Below are 26,349 nucleotides of genomic sequence, written 5' to 3'. Positions count from 1 at the left end.
AACTTATTTACTCTGGACACTAGACTGACAGCTCATTTTTATTACCACATGTTTGCAGAACTTACTGGGGGTGGGGGTGTATATGGTTTTAAATAATATTACTTCTATGTATATTTCTATTGTGATATATCTGTAGTCTTGTCAACATTAACAGCAAACCATTACTTTATTTCTTTTTAACACAATGCTATGGATCAAGTTATACCACTGTAGTTTCAAACATTTGCTTCTTGTACTGACAACTCAAATTAAAAACATAACAAAAATACATTTGCAAAAAACAGCCAAAGTCCTCGCTACTAGCTTTGCTGGGAACCTGAACAGCAGTCTCACACCAAGCAACACTACATGTTGTCTACATGAATTCCTAGTGGGCATATGTTATGCACAACTCCTGGCACTTATCACGCTAACATGAATGAATGGGTCTCCAGGCTCTCTCCTGCAGGGAAACAAATACCATCAGGTACTAAGTGATGGCTTGGAGTCAAGGGCACCGAGGAACAAAAATATCCAAATACAGGAACTTTTTCATAATGCAAAGACTTAAGATTTGAACTGTTATCAGCAGGGGAAAAATATTTGGAAGGAGAAACAAGAACTAACACTAGTAGCAAGGTATGACAACTGAACTATACAAGCAGCAAAACAGAAACTACAGGGTATACAGACTTACATAAGTCAAAGTATGAATGCTACAGTAAGCCATCACAAACACATGCCTATCCACAACTTGGAAATTTCAGAAAAGCTGCGGAATGCTGACTGGTGAAAGGGATAAGCCCATCCACAGGGATCATTAAAGGAGGATTCTCAATGTCACATCTTACGATTTCTTCACTTACAACCTGAAACTGAGATCAGCTTGTACTGCCCATTAATCTACAGTAAACTCAATTAACCGGAGCTCAAGCAACCGGCAAAAAAATAAATAAATAAAAATTGAAGAAATTCAGTAAAATTTTCATGTGTTGCACTTTCAGTCCACCGCCCCCTGCAGAAACACACCTTACATTTTTACAGTTTTAGAATTTTAAAAAGGAAGCTAGGAATAAATACCCTCTCCTCCCAAACTGAGAACAAGTCAAAACAAAAAAACAGTATAGGGTACAGTATTAATCAGGCCTATTTTTAATAGTAACTCTCAAGCAACTGGAAACTACAGTTATCCGGCATCTACTAATCCCCATGGCTGCCGGTTAACAGAGTTTACTGTATTACTTAATGCTTAGTCAATTTAATTCCATAACAGACAGTCAGTCTCTCACAAGTGTTTACAAAACTAAGCCATTCATCCACAAACCCTTTTTGGACACGTGTTTGGGGTGTCACTTCATCTACAGCCAAAGTTCACACGGTCAGGTGTCTAACCCTGCAGAGATAGTTCTTCCACACACACACTCCCCTCACTCACATGGGGACACACACCCTCCCTCACTCACATGGTCACACACACCCCAGCACTCACTCTCACACTCGCCTATGACCAGTTTAGTGTCCAATCCATCTACTGCATGTCTTTGGAATGTGGGAGGAAACTGGCAAAAGCGTAACTCTTTACAATTTCTCAAGATGCATTTCACCGCTTACATTAGTCAGGCCTCTCTCAATTTTTTACAGCTCAACCTGTCACCTGCTCAGACATTAAATGTTTTGATTATCAACTGTGTGACAAATTAAAAGTTATGTACTTACCATAACTGTGCATCTGTGTTGTCCACATTTATTCTTCCTCACTGATCGGTTACAAGTCCGAACCTCGGATCTGACGCGACCACATTCACAAGACTATAGATTAGCGTCTCGAGCTCCTCCCTCTACCCACAATGCTCTACACCATCCACAAGCCCTCAGATCAAGTTTGCTGCCCTACTGCTCCCTGGACAGGACAGATACAAGAAAAAAACTGAGGCGCAAACATCGAACATGAAGGTTCCAATATCATCTAAAGATCCATCTAGAAGTGACAAGGCCAGGGTATCGCTTGGAGGGAATGTAAGGACAACACAGATGCCAAGTTATGGCAAGTACACAACTTTTAAATCTGATGATGTCCTTTTCATTCTCTCTCACTTATGGGTCACAGTCCCCACCTACGTAACTGTTGGGGTGGCCCCCAAGGAGGGGACATGCCAGAGCAACCAAAGGAAGCTCTACAAATTGGACATTATAGCCAGAAGCAATGTGCAACAAAGGCACGACTCTTGGACCAAGTAGCTGCAATGCAGATATCAACTGAAGCTCTACATGAAAAAGCAGATGAAGTGGCCATACATCTTGACAGAGTGGGCTCTACGAGAATGAGAATTCCAAACCTTTTTTTTTTTTTTAAATGAATAAATCAGCAAAATACAGTCTGTAATCCATTTAGCTAAGGTAATTTTGGTGACTTCTTCACCTAAGCAGTTAGGGGGAAAGACCCAAACAGCTAGTCAGTCTTCCTACACTGTCTTGTTCTGTGAAAGCAGAAACATAGTTGTCTATGAACATTAAGAAGGTGCAACATATGTTCGCCCTTATCAGCAAAATTCGGAAAGAAAACTAGTAGCTGTATGGGTTGATTAATGTTAGACTCTGTGGCCACTTCAGGCATAAAGGAAGGGTTGGTTCATAAAGACACCCTATCTTCATGAAAAATAATGTAAGGAAGCTTAGCTGATGAGGCCTGGAGTTCAAAAATAAATTCTTTTTGCTGAAGTGATACCCACCAAAAGAACTTTTTTCCATGAAAGAAACTTCATATCACATTTTGTTTGCCAGTTTAAAGGGTTCTAGAGTCAACCCCTGGAGGGAAACCGTTAGATCCCAAGGAGAAGAGGGATCCTTGATTGGCAGCCTAAGGAGAAAAATTACCCTTCGTGAAAGCTTTACATAATTTGGAAGATGACAGAAAAAGGGATTCATTTCCAGCATGGAAGTTGGAAATGGCTGCTTGCTGAAGTTTAATAGTAGAAAAAACTAGCCCCCTCCTTAAAAAAGGAAAAAAGAAATGGAAGGATGGCTGAAGCAGGAACTGAGAAATGGTCAATATTCTCTTTGGAAGCCCATATAGAGAATCTTTTCCATTTACTTCTATATTCTTTCGTGATGGATGCCTTCTGGGAGGGCAAGATAACATCACGAACTGGAAAAGCTAGTCTGGACCATCTTACTATCACTGGAAATGGAGATTGGGATGTTGAATTTCTGATGGGTGAGAAACAAAATCCTTACTGGGGTCCAGTATCCATGAAGAACATTTCAGGTGGCACCAGAGGAAAGGGAACCATACCTGTCGAGGCCAGAAGGTGGCAAAAAGTATAACTGAGCTATTCAGCCTGCTTGCTTTCTGTAGAAAGCTTGGGATCAGTGGAAGAGGTGGGTAGGCACAGAGAAGACCCCACGGGCCAATGGTGAATCAGAGCATCCCTCAGTGGCTCCCCCAGAAGGGGGAATCACAGCGAAGTACTTGCTGCACTTGTTGTTGAGGGACAAGACAAATATGTCGCAACAACGCTGGCCCCAGCAGCTGAAAATCATGTTCACTACTGTTTGGTTGAGGGATAACTCGTGAGGAATCAGAATGGTCCTGCTGAGTCTGTCTGCCAGTGCACTGGTTTTCCCCAGTATGCATGTTGCAATTAGAAAGTCATCTGAAGAGATCGATCACTCCCAGACCCTCATGGCCTCTACGTACAATGGATAGGAACAGATTCCTCCTTGTTTGCTGATGTACCAGACTACTGATACATTCCCTGTGTGTACTGCAACAGTCCCTATGGGAAGAACGTCCTGAAAAGCTTGCAACATTAGGACTGCTCTCATGTCTGGAACACTGACATGCAACTTAGTCTCCAAGGGGTCCACATGCCTTGGACAATCTTTCCCTTGAAATGCCCCCCACCCCAGTTGGGAAGCATCTGTGATCACTGTGGCTACTGGGGGAGCCAGAGAAAACAGCCTGCCTACAAACAAGTCATCTGACTGTATCCACCATTGAATATGATGTTTGCAAATTGCATTAAGTTTGATGAGAACAGATAAAAGCTGATAAAGAATAGATCAGTGCAGTGCCAAGGTCGATTGGAGGATTCGCATGAAAAAAAAACTTGCTACAGGAACTAGACCAATGGCAGCAGACACTGATCCAAGAGCTTGCAAAGCTAAATTTGCTGGAGGGGACAGACTAGGAGATGTGATGCAGTGAAGAGATAATGAAGCCACTTAAGTCACAGTATCCAGTTGAGGCCCTACAAACTCTTGAGCAGGTACAAGAGTCGGATTCTATTTGGTAAGATTTATCGTGATGCCTAGGAAGATGGAGATCTGAACTAAGTAATCCCTAGCTTGTAGGAACAGTGAGGAGCCAATCATAAAGATAGGGAAATGCCTTGAATCCTTTGAGCCTCAGGTGAGCTGCCACGACTGCCATGCATTGGGTGAACACCTGGGGGGCTGTGGTGAGTCCAAAGGACAGTGCTCTGAATTGGTGCTTACTGGTCTGGCTCCCAGCTGAAAGTGCAGGTGACTCCTGGATGCCTGTCTATTTTGATGTGATAGTACACTTCCTAGAGATCTATAGAGCACATCCAATTGCCCCTGCAAAGAAGAGGCAGGATGGACTGAACCGTAACCATTTAAAACTTCAACTTCTTTACATACTGATTCAGATTGCTTAGATCCAAAACTCGTCTTGAATCCTTGTTTAATTTGGCACCAAAAAGAAGCGGGAATACGTTCTGTATCCTAATTGTTGGGTTGGGACCTCCTGGATGACTCATTTTTGCAGCAGTTTTTGAACTTCTTGAGCAGCATACTCCCTCTGACAGGGTGGAAAGTTGGGGAGAGTCCTCCTTGATGCAGGAAGTGGAAGGAAAAAGGAATGTAGTAACCACTGGACATTATGCTAAGCCCCCACGCATTGTTTATAAGATTTGTCCAGGCATCTAGGTGCAGGGAAACACGACCCCTAACTGGCTCCAGAGATGAAGAGTCAGGCAGTGCTTCAAAGAGCACTGACAGGGCCTATCAGATACAGAGAAACAAGACTCTGAAGAACTGGTTCTGCGGAACCCTTCTGCCTCATAGGAAACGTCTGCCATTGAAATCTCCTCATCTTCCTCTGGAGGAGCTGTCCCCATGAGGGTCTTTAAAAGGTCCTTGAGTTTTCTAGAACCACGTTTTTTCCCATGTTTGTTGAAGGGCAGAAAACTTAATTCTCGTGGCAGATAAGGTCTTTTTTTCCTGCTTGCTACGGGTAAGTGTATTTTTAACTGATGGTCTGAACAAGGAGGAATCAAAGGGGGCATTAACGAAAGACAAAACAGCCGAGTGACGTCTCCAGGCGTTTCTGCAGTTACACCCTACTGCTCCTCTAGGTGTCAAATATTGCCTGTTCATATTTGCATTAACAATTCCAAAACCATGTTACATACAAGGTATCGGAAAATTTTATCTTGAAGCATACATGACAGCAAACACAATTGTAGGTGATATGACCTCTGTCAATGGGTATTTGTTAAAAATGTAAGGTGATAACTTCAATTTTTAAATGCTGAAGCCACGCCCACTAGGAGTTAAACACACTCAAAAGAGCTCTACTGGAGGGAATGAGTTAAAAGGTTCTGCAAAATAGCATAGCCTCATTCAAGTACGTCTCCTAACAGCTATGCCTGAACCATCTGCTGTGTGTGAGTTCAACCTCACTGACGAATTTGCAATAGAGAAAAGAGTAGCTAGTTGAGGAGAGACCTTCTTCAGTTCTTCCGCCAACATGGTCTCAGCTAGAGAGTTTGTGAGGGCCTTGATCAAATCTCTGCAAGCTGGTAAACTACGCCAAGTAATTTAACGACCTCAGTGTGAACACAGACTAGGTGTAGATGAGCTTTCCAAATCTGTCCATCGTTCTGAACTCTCTGTTCAGTGAATGGACAAAGGAGCTCTGCTCAGCTAGCTCCTTCTTAGTGGCTGCTGCCACAACAATGGCATCAATGGGGACACCTTTACTCCAATGTGTTCTGTCAGAAAGGGGTCTTGAAATTTATCCAGGCGTTTGACGGTGGGCTCGACAGTGTCCAGTTACTTCCAAGCCTGGCGGGAAAGTAGGTCAATAAGTTTGCCCACTAGGAGGGGGTCACCCAAGACGCACCATGGGCCCATCTCAAAAGCCTTCAGAAACACTGACTCAGAAGGAAGAGGTTGAGAAGAACAGCCATCCATTTGTTTAAGGATTTCTAGGATGCTTGCAAAGGAGATGTTGTCAGATGGTGATTGAGAGGATCCTTCTCCCTCATCAAAGCTGGTGTCTTCAGTGAAGGTCTCCATCAATGGAGTCTATGTACTTCCTCTTGTAAGTTCTTCTGCAGAGCCACCATCATGGGGTGTTCGGAGGAGGTGTCAGAAGAAAGGGACAGTTCCTCAGGGGTTAAGAGTCTGGAGGCTTCCCAGAGTAGGCTGACCTAAAGGAGCAGGAATGATGCGTAGGATCAGAGATGTGAGAGGACATATCTCTCTGCAAAAAAAGACCTTTCTACCACCTAGAAGGCTGAAAGGCTCAGAAAAATCCATCCCATCCCCAACAGAGCTGAGGTAGCAGAGAAGGAAAGGACAGTACCAACCGCGCATCCACCCCCTTCGGAGAGACCTGAGCTGTTGAGAGCAGAGGCAACAAGTGGAAGGGACGGATTAGACAGAGTCAGAGCCAAACTCAACTGCCCAGACCCCGCCCTGACTTCCCAGATCCAAGAACCATTCTGATCCGATGAAATCAGAGCAGGGCTGGTCAGGGAAATTGGAGTCAAGGAAGGGGGCTTCCTTGGATCAGATGCTGACTCTCAGTTATCTAGGATCCTGGGACTACAAAACCACTGGTCAAATTTAAAGAGGTGACTGTAAATACTGGGCAGGAGCACTCAGGGATCCAAGAGGGGCTGGATCTGGCAAGACCCCTATCTGGATCTGAGCACTAAGAAACTTCCACATCTTCCTGTCTGTATTGGCCTCTGTCAAGCGCCTAGAGGATCTGGAAGAAGCTGAGGAAGCAGGCTTGGAATGTTTAGTTTAGATGTGATGTGTCCAACCTGCGGCCCGTGGGCCGCATGCGGCCCTCAGAGCTCTTCCATGCGGCCCTCAATAACTGCAGCATCGATGTAAGCATGCTCCAAAACACTTTTTTGTTTTGTGTTTTTCCCTCCTGTGACCTATAATGCTAATGTCAGTATGCACATGCACCAAAGCACCCTTCTAGTTTTGTTTTTGAGCCAAAAAAGGGTCAGTGTGTTTACGCCATTATTTTGTGCTGAATAATCAGTGTGTGTGCGTGTGTTCTTGCTGGAGAGGGACTCATGTATGGATTTGCCGCTGTTACCTTTGAAAGGGACAACAATTACCTGTGTTAATAGGTAAGTACGGAGTGAGTGAGTGCATGCATGAAAGCAGAATTGTGTGCGTGAAAGTAGAAGAAGAGTGTGTGTGTGTGTGTGTGTGTGTGTGTGTGTGTGTGTGTGTGTGTGTGTGTGTGTGTGTGTGTGTGGCATGACAGAGAGAGACGCATGCACAAAGAGGCTAACAATGATCAGTCTACCTACCGAACACAAACAAGTTAGCTCACAAATATATCCTACATTAAGAGTACACTTTCATTAAATTGTGGCTTTCCTGACAGGGAGAGTGTTGTATTGAACATGAACTCATACCTCTTAACTGTATGGATTTTCAAAGAATGTCTGGATTTTTGCCTCATCTTCCAATTTGTGTCTTTTGCTTAGGAAATAAAAGTAGTCATCCAAGGTAATGCAGTTCCAGGGAGTAAGAATGAGACAGCAGCCTAGGGTTAATGGGTCAATAGTGGACTGACTATGTGGGACTGTAGCATATAAAGTTGTATTGTTTTTTCAGACAAACAAAAAAGCACCTAGTACTGTTTTTTCATTGGTGGGTTCTAGGCAGTGGTACATTGGACAACAGTAAGCATAGTTTTGGCGGATCATCAATACTGGCAAATCAAGTGGGCACAATGTCATTTTTAAATGTTGGGGATTTTAGTGTGTCCTTATGTGTTGGGAGTGCTGCAACAGTCGATGATTATTAAAGACAGAGACTTACGGACTGTGGAGAATATGTTTCTTTGTTTCAAAACCTAATACTTGGGTACGCATTCCAGAAGTAGATTTTTTTAAGACATACCTTCTTGCCATTTACAGTGGATGGATATTTACATTTAATGGACAATGTATTAGCGTGGACCTGTACTGTGGGGTTCTGAAGGATGCCAAGTCTACCACTGCCAATGTCTTGTAAAGTGACCTGGAAATGGATATTGGGATGTTACTGAAAAATATAGTAAGTGAGCTTAGAAATACAGTTTAATTAAACAAAGTGTACTTTCAATTTACAGGTCATAATTTAACTGATTTCAGGTAGTCCAGATACTGGTAGATTGTATATCATTAGACTTAATTAGGGAGAGCTGTCATTCTGGGGAAACAAGCAGCCCTAGTTTCAGTGAAAGCTCTGTGGTTGCTTGCAGGTAGGAAGTTGCAGGATGTTGATGCAATGTGTTTTATTTATTATTTTTAATGCATTTGTCATTTCAAAGCATGGTTTTCTTTGATGCAAAAGAAGGCAGGACTGAATGAGCCATATAATGTTTAACTGACAATAATGGGATAGAAAGATTATAAGTGATGTATGTTTGCAGCTACTGTTGTTTCAATGGTGTCTGTAATGCATAACTATTTTTGGGCCTGTGTCCCACTTTTATTTTTCGCTTTGTCCAGATTTCTTGCTCAAAGGTTGAGAGGTATGGTTCCATACTAAATCAGAAGTTGTATTTACCTTGGAAGACTTTTCGGCATAATTATGAAAAACAGAGCCTTTTTAATATTTCTGCTTATTTACAATATAAACTGCCATGTAACCTTGCAAATAACTGTCTTATTAAGCTACTTTACTTCTTTTGGAATTGACAGGTATGATTCATCTGTTCGGACATAAGCATAGAGTGCTAATGTGACTGATTTCTTGCAGCAGTCTGTGGTTTACATAATCACAATAACTTTTCTGTGTTTCTGGGTGTGTAATCAATTTAACAGTTTTAAAGATGTTTTCCAAAAATAAATAAATATATAATAAATAAATAATCCTCTCTACACTTTGAGCTACAGACAAAGTCTGGGAATTAGTTTTTTTCAAAAGCGAAGGTCAGCATTACAGTAAACTGTCAGTCTGTAACTTTTGCACAAATTAAAATGTCTGAATGTCAAATGGCTTTAGATTGGAGGGAAGTTCATTTTTATTTATTTTATTTTATTTTACATTTGTTTACCGGGAAAGTCCAACTGGACACAGGTCCATTTTCAGCAGAGGCCCGGGGAGAAAAGCTCCAAAAATAACACAAAACAATATAATACAATACATGAGAGAGAGAGAGCGATAGCAAATTATGGATGTAGTACTCATACAATATGGCAGAGATTACATCTCGTAACAGTGCGAATCATTGAGGTACAGAATAAACTTAAAAACATTTTTTTTTACAGTTATAATTACAGCAAGGCAAATATCAATGAGTTAAGTTTTTAGGAGAAAGCTGTTTGTACATAGCTGAAGCTCTGAAACAATCTTTTGGTATGGATTAACCTAGGGATTGACACAGGTTATATGTTTACACCAGTATGTAGCATTATAGTTTATGGTTTTCTTATTGATTTACTTTTTGCCAAGCAGTTGTTTGTTGATTTATTGATGGTCCTTTTGGTTTTGGGAAATTACATGGATGAATCCATCTCTATTATGATTTTTTTCAGATATTTTCACTTCCAGACAATTTCATTCAGTGAGTGGGTGTCATGTGATTACTGAGGTTGCCTATTTTACAAGTAGGGGCTTTTTTTGTGTGTGTGTGTGAGAGAGAGATTTAATATGTATACTGAATATAATTTTGCAAATGGAATTCTTAGTTAAACATGCCCCTCTTCTTGGGCAACTAGACTTGAGTAACCAATATTAGATCTCAGCTGGGAAAGGTTAGTATGTGGATTTTCCATCTGGTTTGATGAAGGCTATGCTACTTACCCAAGGACTACATTTATGGCTATCCATCCAGCCCATCATGTTGCTGAACTACATTGTTTGATAATGAGAGGAGCTTTTTACAGAAATTGGAGTTTTTTTGTCAAGAACCTGTCCATAAAAAGTGGCTTGTTTATGTTGCAGTGAAGGCTGTGGTCTTTTTAGTGAGCGTTTTAAGTATAACCAGTATTTCTGAGGTTGAGGAAGTCTCTTAAGGCAGGATCTTTCTTAGCCTGGAAAGCAAGCCAATGATGAAATTTATAGGGGCCGGTGAGAGACAGGAAAGCAAGAAGCTTTTTAATCTGTTTGGATAACTAAGTGAACTTAGTCCTTTGACCTTTTTTGTCAGAAATGGCTGTAGTCTTTCTTTTGGCAGGGTGTTTTGCTGAGGCGCATGCCAAAAGGGGCATTGCACTCAATAATGGCTCTTGTAAAGGAAGAATACAGGGATGTTATGACCTCCTTGTCCCTGGATGAGATACCCTTACTAATGAAGTGGGCCATGTAAAAAGCTTTCCTTACAATGGAGACAACGTGGTGGTCAAAAGTCAGGTTTCTATCAACCTGGGTGCCCAAGTACCATACGACTTATTGCGTGCTTACAACATTGTTATTAATGTGATAATTTGTGGGGACATCACTCTCCTCAAAGGGGATGATGATGCATTTTTTGGCATTTAGCTTGAGGCCATATTTCTGGCACCAGTTATTTGTTTGGGCGAGACCCTCTTGGAGCTTATTCAGAATTGTTTTATTAAGTCACTAATGTGGATTCTTTACTTTATTGCAAATTTGTTGGGTTATTTTTGTGGATTATAGTATTGTAGGACTACTGATGTTGACATTTTACATAGTTGGACTGCTGGAATGGTAATATATATATATATATATATATATATATATATATATATAGATAGATATATTAACTAAGATGTTAGAGTTAACTGTTAGATTAGAGAATTAGAATTAGAATGAGAATTAGAATTTTAAGGCAAATATTAGGCATTTATTACATTTATTCATTGTTCAAATGCACCTACAGTACAGCCATGAGGTCGACTGTGGTCTTCTGGAGCAATGAAAGAGTTAACTATATGATATATTTTATATGCGGCCCTAAGACCATTTCTGTTCACTCAATGCGGCCCCAGCAAGCCAAAAGGTTGGACACCCCTGGCTTTAGTTAGTGTTTGAAATAAAATGGATGGAAGGGTGAGAGCGGTCTTAGTACACTTTCTGGAGTTCGGATCCTAGCTGTCAGATCCAAAGGTCCGGAATCCGACACTGAAGCCAAAGGAAGGGGGAAGCTAGTTATAAGCACCTCCATCACTTCTGAAGCTATCTGTGGATTCAAGCAGGAAGTAATACTCTTCAGATCCATAGAAGGCTGTGGATCCGATACAGATGATACTATCTTCAGATCCGAGGTTGTCCGATCCAATGCTTTCACAAGCTTCCAAAGAGGTTCAGAGGAACTCCTCCGTGACTTCTGTAAAGCTCTCTTTCTGGGCTCAGAGCCATGCGATTTAGAGGGGGTTTGAGACCCAGGAAAAGATTAGAAGGAGGTTGGCAGCAAGCCTTTCAGAATCAGCTTATTCCATGGGTCAGATATGGCCACGGGATTAAAGGCAGCAGATATTTCACATTCTGACCTTAAATGTCCAGGGCCAAGGCAACAGATGTACTTCTTGTGGCCAACAGAATGAGGGATTTTATGCCCACAAGACGTGCATCCCTTAAACCCTGAAGGTTTTTCAGACATAGCTACAATAAACAAACTCTTAACTAACATGACCCAATTAAAAATAAATTTCACCACTATCAATGTATGTGAACACCCACATACTCTCTTATGAATTTTTTTAAATGAAATTATCAGTTATATGAAAAGTGCAAAAGCAGTTAGAAAGTAAAGGTAGGAAGAAAAGTAAACACCCTAATGCCTGTGAGATTTTTACAAGATAGACTAGGGAGGAGGACAGAAAAACTATCACAAAACTAGGAAAATTGTTTTCCAATTATTAGCTCAAAGTCTGTAAAATAAAAAAAGGAAAAAAATCACTCTCATGACTCAAGACCAGGATCTGCACCTTGATACAATGGCAGCAAATGAGAGCTGTGGGATTGTGGATGGTGTACATCACTGTAGGTAGAAGGAGGAGCTCAAGACTCGGATCCAAACTCTTGTGAATGTGGCTGAGTCAGATCCGTAACCCATCGGTGACAAAGAATGAAAAGGGCAACATCAGATGCACTCATTTAACGCTTACATTCCCAATCACTGCTGTTTCATGTCAGCTACTTACCCACTACATCTATGACTCATTCAATTCCCTTCCAATGTTTCATGTTATCCTTACTACTTCTGATCTTGTTGCTTACAGTCCCTAAAAGGGCAAGAGTTCAGACTTAAGAAAAATAATTAATTCTGTCTCAACAATCACTTCTGCTATAAAGCCTAGTAAACAAAGAAGACAAACTAATACCTTAAACATGATCAAAATGTATGAAAAAAGAAGTTATGTACTCATCATAACATTATATTTGTGTTGTCCATTTTCATTCTTCTTCAATAAGTGAGTTTGGACGAGACTGCCACTTTTTTACAGCTCATTAATACTAGAAAGCTCTCGAGCTCCTCCCATAACCATAATGCTCACGTCTCCTGCCATACCTCAGATTTTGTTTGCTGGTCTTTTTAGCGGTTTAGAAACTTAGAAACTATCATAATATGAGAAACTAATATCTGGAGCTCAAAAGCAGGAAAGTACAGTTGTTTACACTTACCATAAATGTAGATGTTCGAGTGTATTCACTGCTGCAGTTATCACTTTTGGGTTATCTGCTTGCAGTAGCCCTCAGTAGGCCTGATTAACAAAGTCTTGGGTCCTGCGTCGGTTGCTGTCCCGTCTTCCATGACGTCAGGTCATCAGGGGTATAAAACATGCAGCTGACGCCATTACATCAGTTTTTCTTGCCCCAGATGTCAGGTACCCCCTTAATGGGAAGCAATTAATCTATAAATATACAAGGTTATACCTCCAACAAAAAAGCAAATACACCAAAAAGCTTTTGAAGATAGCAAAGGAAAGTAGAGGTAACCAGGACTGCAACAGTGAATACACTCAAACATCTACATTTATGGTAAGTGTACACAACTGTACTATGTTCTTCGTGTTTCACTGTTGCAGTCATCACTTCTGGGTAGATTTCCAAAGCTAAGGATGGGAGGAGGAATCTAAATAGAATCAGGACCAGCTAAAGGGCCTGCAAGACTGCAGTGGCAAATCCAGCTCTGGATTTAGAGAAAATTGGAAGATGGTAATGCTTGGTGAAAGTATGTACAGAACTCCAGGTAGCAGCTTCTAGGATGTCCCTTGGTAGGGACACCTCTGAGAAAGACTGTAGAGGTAGATGCAGCCCTGGTAGTGTGGGGTCTGATCCCCTGTGGGATAGGTTTTCCATGGTGTTTGTAGCAGAAATTAATGCAATGGTCTTTCCATTTGGAAATGGTTTGCTTTGAAATAGCCTTCCCCTCTACTCCTGCAGCAAATGCCACCAGCAGTTGATCAGATTTCCTTTGAGGTTTAGTTCTGTCCAAGTAGAATCTAAGTTGTCTGTGCACATCTAAGGAGTGCAGAATCCATTCCCCTTTATTCTGTGGGTTAGGAAAGAAGGTTGGCAAATGAATGGACTGATTAAGGGCCACACTGGATACCACCTTAGGCATAAAGGAGGGATTGGTCCTGAGGGACACCCTGTCCGCATGAAAGATGATGAAAGGCTCCACTGCCATGAGGGCCTGTAATTCAGATACCCTTCTTGCTGAAGTGATTGCTAAAAGGAAAGCCGTTTTCCAAGAAAGGAATTTTAAGCCCACAGTGGCAGCTGGCTCGAAAGGAGGAAGGGTGAGCTTTTCCAATACAAACTTGAGGTCCGTGGCTGGAGTTGGAGCTCTCCCTGGGTGGTCGTAGATTTTTGGCCCCTCTGAGGAACTGCTTAAGCAGTGGATGAGAGAAGGGTGGTTCTGTGTTATAATGAGCTGAGATGGCTGAGGCGTGAATTTTGATGGAGGAGAAAGACAGGACCTTATGATGCATCTCAGTTAAGTATTGTAAAATCTGAGGTAAATTGGGCACGGTTGTGCTCATCCCTTGAGATTGGTTCCAGGCACAGAATCTTTTCCATTTTTCAGCATAAGACTTTCTGGTACTAGGCCTCCTTGCATCTAAAATGATATCCATCACTGGTTTACTGAGGGATGGTAAAGGAGAAATTATGTAATTAGCCAGGCTGCTAGATTCAGTGTTTGAAGTTGAGGGTGCAGAATTTGGTTCTCCTGCTGAGACAATAGAGTAGGAGTCAGTGGCAGGTGCCATGGGGCCCACAGTGACAGCGCACAAGAGGGGGTACCAGTGTTGGCGTGGCCAGTCTGGTGCAATCAAAATCGTCCTTGGTTTGTCTTGTTTGATCTTTAGTAGTACTTTGGAGAGCACAGGCACAGGAGGAAAGGCATAAACTGATAGGTTTTTCCAGCTGAAGGACAGAGCATCCACTTTCCAAGCTTGTTTGTGGGGAGTCCTTGCGCAGAATTTGTCCAACTGATAGTTTTGGGGGGAGGCAAACATGTCTATATCTGGGCTCCCCCAATTTGCTTGTCAACATGTTGAAAATCCTTGGTTCCAGTTTTCACTCGTGTGGGTTTCTGCTTAGTTTGTCTGACAGTGTATTTAGTTTTCCTAGCAGGAATTGAACTTGTAAATGTACTTGATAGCTCAGGGCTGTGTTCCACAATGTCATGGCTAGTCTGCACAGGGGGTAAGAATGTGTACCCCCCTGCTTCTTTATGTACCACGTAACAGTGGTGCTGTCCGTCTTTAATATTAATTGCCCTGGAAGAATGTGGTCCTTGAAGGCTGTCAGAGCATTCTATACAGCTAACATTTCTTTTTGATTGATATGCAGGTGCATTTGACTTGGGTTCCATTTGCCCTGAACGCACTTCCCTGCCAGGTGCGCCCCCCCCCCCATGCATAGTCTGATGCGTCTGTTAAGGTTTGGGCGGCAGGGGGTAGTGTGAATGGTAGTCCCCTGTTTTGGTGGCAGGCTTCTGCCCACCAAAGGAACTCTAGGCGTAGGCAAGATATGATAGGAATCATTGCTTCGAGATCCTGTGAATGCTGACACCATAGGCTTTTGAGATACCATTGCAGTTTCCTCATATGCAGCCTTGCATATGGAATTAGAAGAATGCAGGAGGCCATGAACCCCAAAGCTTGCAGTACTTGCCTTGCAGATAACTGGGTTTTTGTGGCCACTTGTTTGAAGTAGGTTGTCAAATGAATCTGTTTCTCTGGCATGAGGAAAGCCATCTGGGAAGTTGTATTCAAGCTTGCTCCAAGGAATACAATTTGTTGACAGAGTACCAGGTGTGATTTCTTTTCGTTTATGGTGTACCCCAGACAAGTCAGTACCCTTTGAACAAAGGCCATACGATTCAAAAGCATGTCCTGGCTTTCTGCCTGAATTAGACAATCGTCCAGATATGGGTATATTTGCATATTTCTTTGCCTGCAGAATGCAATGACTGGCGCTAGGTACTTTGTGAATACCCTGGGTGAAGTAGATAAGCCAAAGGGCAGTGCAAAGAACTGATAGTGCATGTAGCCTGCTTTGAAGCATAGGTATTTTCTGCAAGACTCCCTGATAGGGATGTGTAGGTATGCTTTTAAGTCTAGTGTTACCAACCATGCATCTTTGCCTAGCATAGGAAGCAGCTGGTGAAGAGTCAGCATCTTGAATTTTGGAATCACCAGAAAGGTATTTAAAGTAGAAAGGTCCAGGATAAGACGCCATGTATTGTCTTTTCTGGGTACCAGGAAAAGTCTCGAATAGAACCCTTCTCCCTTTTCCTCTTCTGGTACCAACTGAATAGCCCCCGTACTTGAGAGAGTACTTGATTTTGGGCCTCTGCCCACTGATTTGGGGGTAGATCTGGCCATCCGCTTGGTGTTGGTAAGGTGTGGAAGTGAAATCCGTATCCTTGGGACACTACATTTAAAACCCATTTGTCCTGGGTAATGAATTCCCAGTTTTTGGCCTGCAGACCAATCTTATCACCTAAAGGAGCATTCAGTTGGGAAGTGCTTGGAAGTTTTAGCAGCAAGCCATTGAGACGGTTTTCCATAGGGAGGAGTCTTACTACTCCCTGATTTGGGTGCGGAAACCCCCCACTGTTTAGTCTTGTGTGTCCCCTGGAACTGAAACCTGGGGTTTCTGTTATGTCTGGGTTTGGCTTGAAAAGACGTTTAAGAGGCTGGAAAGGACCAATTCTTAGACCGCCAGTGCCTAATAAATCTAGGAGGCTGAACTTGTAAGAAATCTTTTAACAGTTTGCATAGATTTAGCTTTACCTTCCATCTTTTTAATAACTTCCTCAGCCTTGTTGCCAAACAGGCGGTCCTGATTTAAGGGAGCATCCAACAATTTAGCTTTAACATGATCACGTAAAGACTGCTCCTTAAGCCAAGCATGCCTTCTGAGCACAGAACCAGTAACAGCAGCCCTGCAAGAGGCCTCTAAAGAATCAAATCCACATTGCAAAGTATGTTTTCCAACCTGTTCAGCAGAATGCATTAAATCCTGTAATTCTTTTCCACACAGTCAGGAATCAACATAATTTTCTGATTAAGCAATCCAATAACATGCTATTAATACTTTAACATATGAAACTGGCAGTTTAAAGCCCTAATGGCCAAGGCTGCAGAAGTGTAAACCTTCTTACCCCATCTATCCAGCGCCCTGGAGTCTCTATCAGAGGGGGTAGGATTTTTAGCAGTAGAAGCCTTAATGCCCTTGGGTCCCTGTGAAATAGTCTCTGGATCTGCAATAGGATTTTTAAAAAGGAACTTGTGTGAATCAGGAACCCTGTAATATCGGTCAGGTTTTCTGGAAGCAGGAGGCAAAGAATCAGGGGTCAAACTAGATTCTGAAAAAGCATCATCAACAATATCTAGTACAGGAGGAATAGCTAAAAGCCTATGCTGAGGCAGGAGTAAGAAATCCCTAAGCCTCTTTTTTGAATCAGAAAAATCCTGGCTTTCCCAGTGGAAATGCTCCCTTAGAGTATGTAAGGTTTCACCAAAAGAAAAATCCACTGGAGGGGAAGCCGAGGGAATAGAGTCCTCAGCATCAGAATCCTCATAAGTAGATAAGGGCAAATCCAGATCAGAAGAATCAGAAAAATCAGAATCCTGGTCAGAAGATTCATAAACAACTTCAGTCCTAGGTCTCTTAGAAAGGGGTGGCTGGCTTCCCCTTATTAGAGTTATAAGATCTTCAGCCATTCTTATCATTTATTTTTTAGACATAAAGGCCTGAGCATGCAGCCTGGGCGTCGTTTTTTTTAGGCCTAAAAGAAGGAGGCGTCAGTTTAATATGCAAGTCCGTAGGTCTGAATACACCCTCAGAAGCCGGTGCCTACGCAGCGGCTCCGGACCCATCCAAGGTAGAGACATCCGCAGGTTCCATAGTTGAAGCATCTCGCGGCATACCGGACTCCGAATGGGTCTCAGTAGCGGCCTGCGAATCAGAAGTAGCCAGTATCAGAGGCTGCAAAAGCGTCTCACTGAGTACCGGCGAACTGGCAGCTGGCTTTGGAGAAGCATCGTCGGCAGTTTTGGACCTCGGCAGCCTGTCTCTGTCTTTATCCTTGCGTTTTTTCGGAACCCCGGTAGTCGGATGGCTAACCAACCTTTCTGGATAATTAAACCGAGAACCGAAATATTTAGAGGCGAAAATATACAGATGACGGATAGTGCGCTGATTAAATAAAGCACAAAACTGACAGCAAGGTACGTCGTGGTTAGGGCCTAGGCAAAAAATACAGTACGAATGAAAATCTTTATGAGGTATTTGCTTTCCACAAGTAATGCAATTATTGACTTTTACTGACATTGGTAAGGAGCAAGAAAAAGTTTCCCCAACGGGGTACTTGGTTTTTATTTGAAGACTTTGGTTCTGAAACTCAAAAATGAAAATTCCAGGAGTCGGCCGACCGGCACTTGTGAACTGCTTTTGCTTCGGGCACCGCACGGCAAGAAAGACTGATGTAATGGGGTCGGCTGCATGTTTTATACCCCTGACTACTTGACGTCATGGATGAATGGTCAGCAACTGACGCAGGACCCAAGACTTTGTTAATCAGGCCGACTGAGGGCTACTGCAAGCAGATAACCCAAAAGTGATGACTGCAACAGTGAAACACGAAGAACATTGTTGGTTCCCTTAGTATATTCTCTTTCTTCCAAAAGTCACAAACAAAATGATAGGGGGTTGGAGGGAGGGAACTTGAGAAAGAATGAAAATGGATAAAACAGATTGAATGTTATGTTAAGTACATAACTTCTTTAATCTGATGATGTCAATTCTCATTCATTTCTCAACAAGTGGGACAATGTCACCAGCTACCTGAATCCCGGGAGGACTCTAAGGAAGGATATTTCTCAGCACTGCTGAGTCGAAGGCTGCTCTTCCCTTCGAGACCAGATCCAATTTGTAATGAGTAATAAAGGGACGAGGATTAGCCCAAGTTGCAGCTGCAGTCATCATCCATGGAAGACCTGAATTAAAATACTGATGAAGTTGCCATGAACTTGGTTGAACGGGTTCTTAAAGGTTTTGATAAAGACAAACCCAATTTGTTGTAGACAAAGGAAATGCAATCAGCTAACCACTTGGCTGAAGTTACTTTGGTAACCAGTATGCCCAATTTTGATTCTGGAAAGGAAACAAATAATTGATCAGTTTTTTTTTTTCAAATTTTTTGTTCTATGCAAACAGAACTGTAACTGTCTGTGAACAGCCAACAAATGTAATGTATTCTCCTTTGTTCGTGAAATTTGGAAATAAAACGAAGATTAATAGATTGATGTTGACTTCTGACACCACCTTAGAAAGGATAGATGGCTTGGTTCATAATGCTACCTTACCTTTATGGAAAATTAATTAAGGAGGCACAGAAGACAGGGCTTGAAGTTCAGAGATTATTCGAGCAGATGGTATTAGCTACTAAAGATAGTTTTCCAGATAAACAATTTCAGTTCATACTTTGTTGATGGTATAAAATAGAGATTGAGTTAAAGCTTGTAATACTAAATCCAACCACATGGCAGAGTTGAATCTTTAAAAGGGGGTCTAAGAAGCAAAGTTCATCTTATAAAGGCCTTTTAAAGTTTTGAAGAAACCAAGCAGGAATTATTTCCTCCTACATGGAAATAAATCGGAAAAGGGAACAAACAGTCGAGGAGCTAGCCCCTTGCATTAGTAATTGCAGCCAAAAACTCAAGAACTTTAGGTACTGGTGCTGAAAAGGGATTAATGTTTCTTTGTTGTGCCCAAAAAAGCAAATATTTTCCATTTACTTCTGTACATTTTTTTCTACTGGAAGCTTTATGGGAAGACATAGAAGGTGACTTACAGGGGAGGAGTGTCTTGGTTGTCTGGCTATCAGTGGAGAAACCATGAGATCAACTTTAGGATTGAAATGTCCAGGTGAATCATGCCTGTCAAGTGAGACAGGAGGTCTGGAATTGGATCCAGAATCCATGGTGGGCAAACTAGATGAGGCCAGAGAAAGGGGATCCAAATCTCACTAGGCCAATAAGGTGGCATAAGGATGACTGTGCTCTTCAATCGAGATGCTTTCTGGAGAAACTTGGGAATTAGAGTTGTTGCAGGGAAAGCATAAAGAAGATTAGGAGGCCAATCGTGGAGGACAGCATCTCTTGCTGATTCCCACAGTCGGGTGACAGAGACAGGGCAAAGAACCTGCTGTACTTGTTGAAGGGAGATGCAAAGAGGTCATAGCAAGGTTGGCCTCACTGGAGAAATATCTTTACTGTAATTTGTGTGTTGAGAGACCACTCATGAGGCAATAAAATAGACCTGCTCAACTTGTCTGCTATCACGGTGGAGTTCCCCAGAATATGTGTTGCTATCAGAAATTAACTGTATGAGATTGCCCATTGCCACAATCTCACAGCTTCTTGTCACAAGAGGTTAAGATCTGGTTTCTCCTTGTTTTCTGATGTACGATACCACAGATATACTGTCTACCTAAATTGCAACAGTCTTGGATGGAAGACTCTTGAAAGGTCGCTAGGAGTACTGCTTTCATTTCCAGGACACTGACATGCGTGTTGGCCTCTTCAAGGAATCCGGTACCTTGGACTGTCTTTCCGAAGAAGTGACCCCTACAACCAATCTGGAAAGCATCAGTGATTACTCTGATTTTGCACTGTGGAAGAATGAAGGGGTGGCTTTGTAAAATCTGATCTGAGCAATTCCATCACAAGAGGTACTTTTTGCATGCCTGAGTCATTCTGATCTGGGTGGACACAAACTGGTGCAAAATAAACCACTAAGTTGCTAGTGTTCACTGAAGAATTCTCATATGGTATCTTGCTAATGGAACCAGAACTATCTCAGCTGACACTGATCCCACGGCTTGTAGCATCAATCAAGCGGATAGAGAAGAATTTTGGATTAACTTTTTGACTTGAAATCGAATAGTTTGCACCCTTTAGTAGGGGAAAGGAGGCTGTCAATCATACTATATTGAACAAGGCCCCTATGAACTCTAATATTTGAGATGGTTACTGCTCAGATTTGTTGTGACTGATGGCAATTCCTAGATGACAGCAAAGCTGGAGTACATGATCTTGTGCTTTTATCAGAAGATGCCTGGTCGGAGCAGTTGAGTCAACATCCAAGTACAGAAACACCTGGAACTCTTGCAGTCTCAAGTGAGTTGCTACTACTGCCATGCATCTGGTAAACACCCAAGGGGCTGTGGTGATGTCAAAAGGTAGAGCTCTGAATTGGTAATAACCAAGCTCTCAGCCACAGTGTAGGTATCTTCTGGATCATCTGGTCATCTTTATGTGACAGTACGCATCCTTAAGACGTCCCTGTGCAGGAAAAACAAAATGGACAGAACCATGACCATTCATAAATTGTATTGAACTGAACTGTTCAGAATGCTGAGATCCAAAACTCGCCTCAAGTCCCCTGTTTTCCTAAGCACTAAAAAGAAACTCGAGTAAGTTCCACACTCTTTCTGGTCTGGGGAACCACCTGGATGAAACTTTTTTCTAGCTGCTTTCTTATTTTTAAGCGCTACTGCTTTCCTCTGACTGGGTGGGACACCAGTAATTTTGTTTACTTTTAAAAGTGGGGGAGGGAAAATGGTATATATAACCTCTGGGCATAATCCTCTGCACCGATGCATCTTTTCTAATGTGTACCCAGGCTCTCTGTGCAGGGACAGCAGACCCCCGACTGCCTCCAGAAGTGGACAATAGAGCCTCCTTTCAGGAGCACTGGTAGGATCGGTCAGAGAAAGTATCCCTAGATCCTTGGTTCTGTGGGCCTCCTCTGCTGTGTGGGGGGAGTCTTCCATTAGAGTTCCCCCTTCTGCCCCTGAGGGATCTACCTCCACATTTATCATGGAAAGGACCCTGGGATTTTCTGATCCACATTTCTGACCACCTCAATGATTCTTACAGAAGGTTCTTTGAAGGGTCAAAAATCGTACACTCACTGAAGACGGGCTCTTACCATCCTGCTCGCACACCTGGATAGTTTGTCTTTAACTTTAGGGCCAAACAAAAGAACTTCCATCAAACGCAGCACTGACGGAGGACTTGAAGGGCTCCCCAAAATCACACAGAAGCATCCAAGCATGTGTCCTAATGAAAATGCCCGAACCCTCAGCTGTGCATGAAAGGAGCCTCATGAAAGAATTCAAAATGGACTGTAGGGTAGCCAACTGTAAGCCAGTAGAGGTCTCTGCCTCAGAAGTAATGGTCCCAGAGAGAGATTTGGAGAGTTGTTTAATCAAATTCCTCTGCTATCTGTTGAAGTGTGCCAAATAATTCAGCAAACTAACTGCAAAAGTTGCTGAAGCAGAAACACACTTCCCAAATATGTCCAACACCCTAGACTACCTGTTCGGGTGACGGACAGATGAACTCTGTTCTGCAAGTTCCTTCTTTGTGGCCACCACTACAACCATGGCATCTACTGTAGCAACTCCTTTACTCCAAAATTCTTTCTTTCCATGGTGCCAAGATCTTGTCTGGTCTCTTGCTGATCGGCTGAAGAGAGTCAGGTTCCTTCCACACCTGCCTAGAGTTCAAATCAATTAATTCATCAGCGGGAGGAGTCACCCAAGAGGTAGACTGGCCAGACCTAAAGGATTTCAGGAATACCAATTCCTCTTGGAAAGGGTTATTGGTAGACCAACCACCCCTTTTGCTTGAGGATCTCTGGAATGTCTCCAAAGAAGACATCATAAGGTGGTGATCTTGGGGACCCGTCCTTGTCAAAATCTGTATCTTCTGTGACTGACTCTTAAGAGAGTCCAAGTGCTTCCTCTTGCACTTTCGCTTCCTCGGGACTTCAGCAGGATATTCCAGAGAAGTATCAGAAGATATGGGTATACCCTGCTAAGTAGTCTGGAGACTGAGTTGGCCGGCCCTGTGGAGTAGACTGTTGAGGCTCAAGGCACAAAGACATATGAAACTGGACAGACAGATCCAGGTGTGTGGAGGGGGGGGGGTGGAATCTTCCTTTCTCTAGAAGTAAAGAACACTCTCTCCATTACCTCAAAGACAGAATGTCCTGGGGAAAGGAGGCTGACAGTGCTGAGAAGACATGCTTCTGGATTGTCAGCTCCCTCTGACCTGAAGGCAGCCCATCCAATGCAGAGGTTGGAGCCAAACTGTCCAAAGCCAAGGCTCCGAGGGGCAGAGATGGTTCTGGCAACTTTGAAGTCAACTCCAACACCTCAGATCCAGCAACAGCACTACAGCTCAGAGTCATCTCGCTTTGACACACTCGGAGCAAGTCCACTCAGAGAAGGTATCAGAGCAGAAGATACGACAATCTTTGGTCAGACATTGATGGTTCCAAAAGTCCTGGATCCAACAGCTCCAAAGTCAAAGAGCAGATCACAGGAGCCAAAATAGGTAGAGTAGTACTGGTAAAGTTCTCCAGATCCGATCGGTTAGGAACCAGGAGAACTCCCATTTGAATTTGTGCCGAAAGAAATCTCATCATTCTCTCCACATCTGCTTCTGTCAGACTCCAGGAAGAACGAGAAGACACTGAAGGGGTCCTAGAAAGATGTCTTTCTAGGAAGGACGAAAGAAGATGAGAAGGAACAGGATCTAGAGATGATGCATATCAGGTCCTGGGAAACTTCTTCAGCTCTGAGTGTGTCGGACCTTATGTAGATCAGTTACCAGAAGCTGTTAGATCCGAGGGTTTAGTCTTTGGATCCGAAATCAGATCCAAATGCTTCAACACCTTGAGAGGTCTTTCAACAGTAGGATTTGAGCTAGGAGCGGAGGATCCAAAAGGGTCTGATGGACACTTTCTGGACTCCTTCTCTAATTTCTTGGAGGTTTGAGCTCCAAATAAAGACTCCTAAAAGGAAGTTGGCAATAAACCTTTCAAAGTAAGTTTACTTTTGCGGTCTACTAAGGCCCATGGATTAAAGACCTTACAAATGGTCCAAAACTCTTAAATGAGATGGGCCTAAACAGTACACACAAGAATCTTGTGCTTCTGAAAGAAGGATTTTACAACCACAATATTTACATTTTTTAAATCCTAAAGGTTTTCAGCCATACTGGGGAAAATCACAGTCCAAATAATAAAAAGAAAAACATTTTTTTTAAAGAAGAAAAAGAAAAAGTGAAACATTGCCAACAATGGTAATTAAAGAAATTACCATAAAGGGTAAAATTTGAGCAAAAGAAACAAAAAGATTACCAACAATGGCAAGCTAAATTACACTGATAAGTGCAGGAAGGATAAGAGCAGAATGCATTATACAGAATAAATAGAAAAGGTAATGAACTGTAAATATCCTACTCTACTCACAAAGAGCACTAAAGCTTGAAAGCTAACCGCAACCATGTCTGTACGCGAAGGTGGCAGATGAGATCAGAGGTATGGTAGGGGACTCTAGCATTACGGGTAAGGGAGGAGCTCAAGAGATTGAGTATCCACAAGTTGTAAAAAGCAGCAGAGTCTGATTCGAGCCCACTCGTTGAGGGATGAATGAAACTGACAGCATCATATATAATTTTAATAACACATACCAGTTTCTCAGAGCAAAGTCATCTGCATGCAGCACAAAAAAACTATCAATATGCAACTATTCAATACGTAACTTCAAAGAAATAGTGTTTTTATCTATTTATTTTTTTTTATGCAAATATGTCATACTCACTTGCAACACTGCTTCTTGATGTTGCGGCCACCAAATTTCGGTTTGTCTAAGCAGTTGGTACAAACACCACAGTCATCTGGAACCTGACAGCCAGAGCACTGACCACAACGCCTTGATCGACGCCCCTTCTTTACAGGAGGCTCCAACTGAGTCTTGTGTCTTGTAATGGGCTTGATGGGCTTAATAGGAGGAGCAGGGGGTTCGGCATCCTCAGAGCCAGCAATGGACGACTTATCTACAAAAATCAAAATCAACAATTAGCAAAACAGCTGCCACTGTAAACCTTAATAGCAATAAGAACATCATGATGCATCTATTGACTACTGTGTCCATATTTTAACATTTCAGTTTTTAAGTCAAATCAAAGTGGTGTAAAGAATTACAGGTTTACCTTTGTAATGTTGAAAATCATGTTGTCGATCGGCCCGTTGGGCGAACCGCAATGCCGAAATCTGGATGTCGAACATCACCGAAGTTCGAAAATCAGCAAATCAAACAGCAGATTTGCTGAGTTTCGAACTCCAATGTCGAACACACAATGTAATGCAGGGGGCTAAGCCCCCCTGCAGCCCCCACACCCACCCTACTCTAATTCCGAGATCACACTACAGTGGGGAAAGGGTCAATTTCCAGATCCCCACTATAGTGCAATCCGCACCAAAAATGCTGAATCTGCAATGAGCGAATGTCACTGTGCATTCGCTCATTGCAAATTCAATACATTTTTTTTCACTTTGCAAAAACTGGAAAACGTCCGTTCGGACTTTTTACTTTCACACATGTGCAGTACGTACATATACAGGTAAGCCAAATTACATAAGTAGTAAATGATACAAACATTTAAATGAAACAGCTTTATAATGTTTAGCTGTGGCATACTGATCTTGGGGTCCTGTTGCTCTAGCTGGATTGCTTGTATACTGCCTTTGTTTCACCAATGTTTGCACTGCTGCAGTAGATGGATTTTATCAACTCTCGTTTCTTCTAGGTTTGGATCAGACAACATGTCAGTGACTTGGAACTTACTGTTGTGTATTTTGAGAATGGCAGCGGTTAGTGGCTGCTGCTTTTGTTGAGAGGAGAAATGGTTCCAACTCTTCCCAGCTTGGCAGGTGTGCGAGACCACACAATTCTCAAAGTTGGGGAATATGCCCCCCCCCCACTGATACTGTGCAATCTCAGAGTTGGTATATATACTTAGCAGAGGGTGTGGGAGGTGCAGGGGTTTTGTCATCTTCAAAAAAAAATGTTTTATGTTTTTTCTTTTAATTTTACATGCACAAAGGCTGCTTGCTACACATGTAGTACTGTTCCAATATTTGGGCTGTCGAGGTTCTGAAAGGCAATAACTGGGTCTTTCAAAAAATTTTAGTAGATAAAATATATACACACGTTTTGCTTTTTGGGGACTACTTCAAAGCCAACCTATAAGAGAGCTTAGGAACTTCAAAAGCGCTTTACCGCCTGCCCGAATTAACCTATCCTGTTTGCTGTTAGACTAACCTTACGCATCCCCATGGTCAATAATCAGATATTACCCCTAATGAGGAAAAAAAAATGGGACCATACTATAGATAGTTTGAGGGGATTCGTGCATGGGCTAATGCATTTAGGAGCTGCCTCTGTCCATTAAAAGTACAATGTGCAGCCCTGCTGTAAATTTTCTATTACCCATCCATATCCAAGTTGTACTAGAATATGGACAGGGATGAGCACATCATTATACAACAGTTGCAACTGATATAGCTGATCACGAATTGCACAGTTTACGGGCAAAAGCAGAGAAGCTGTTGTCTGTGGAATGAAGTTTAGTGAGTGGAGTTATAAGAGTAGGGCTATTAGTGGATTGGCTTCTTATAGTCTCAGAGTTTGAGGGTGGCGCCTTGGAGTAGGAGTTTAAAAGAGAAAAGTCAAGGAAGATATTGGGTCTGCCTTGAATAGGAAGCCAGTTTGCCTTTTCCAAGGAGTTGTGCTGATGATCATGCCAAGGGGAGGAT

At 42.4% G+C, this 26,349-nt stretch overlaps 1 protein-coding gene across 5 annotated transcripts in view; it reads right to left on the bottom strand.

Moving 5' to 3' along the window:
• KMT2A (lysine methyltransferase 2A) overlaps positions 1–26,349 on the bottom strand; it is a 3,231,120-nt gene that overhangs the window by 2,495,812 nt on the left and 708,959 nt on the right. For all 5 annotated transcript variants that reach the window (XM_044080894.1, XM_044080898.1, XM_044080897.1 and 2 more), the window contains exon 5: positions 24,353–24,587. In XM_044080894.1, the coding sequence (XP_043936829.1) occupies positions 24,353–24,587 (235 nt within the window). The remainder of the gene's footprint in view (positions 1–24,352; positions 24,588–26,349) is intronic.

The sequence above is a fragment of the Protopterus annectens genome, chromosome 8.part0 (assembly GCF_019279795.1).
Source record: "Protopterus annectens isolate FY-2018-M chromosome 8.part0, PAN1.0, whole genome shotgun sequence".
Taxonomy (NCBI): Eukaryota; Metazoa; Chordata; order Ceratodontiformes; family Protopteridae; genus Protopterus; species Protopterus annectens.
This window is presented reverse-complemented; position numbering and strand designations above follow the sequence as displayed.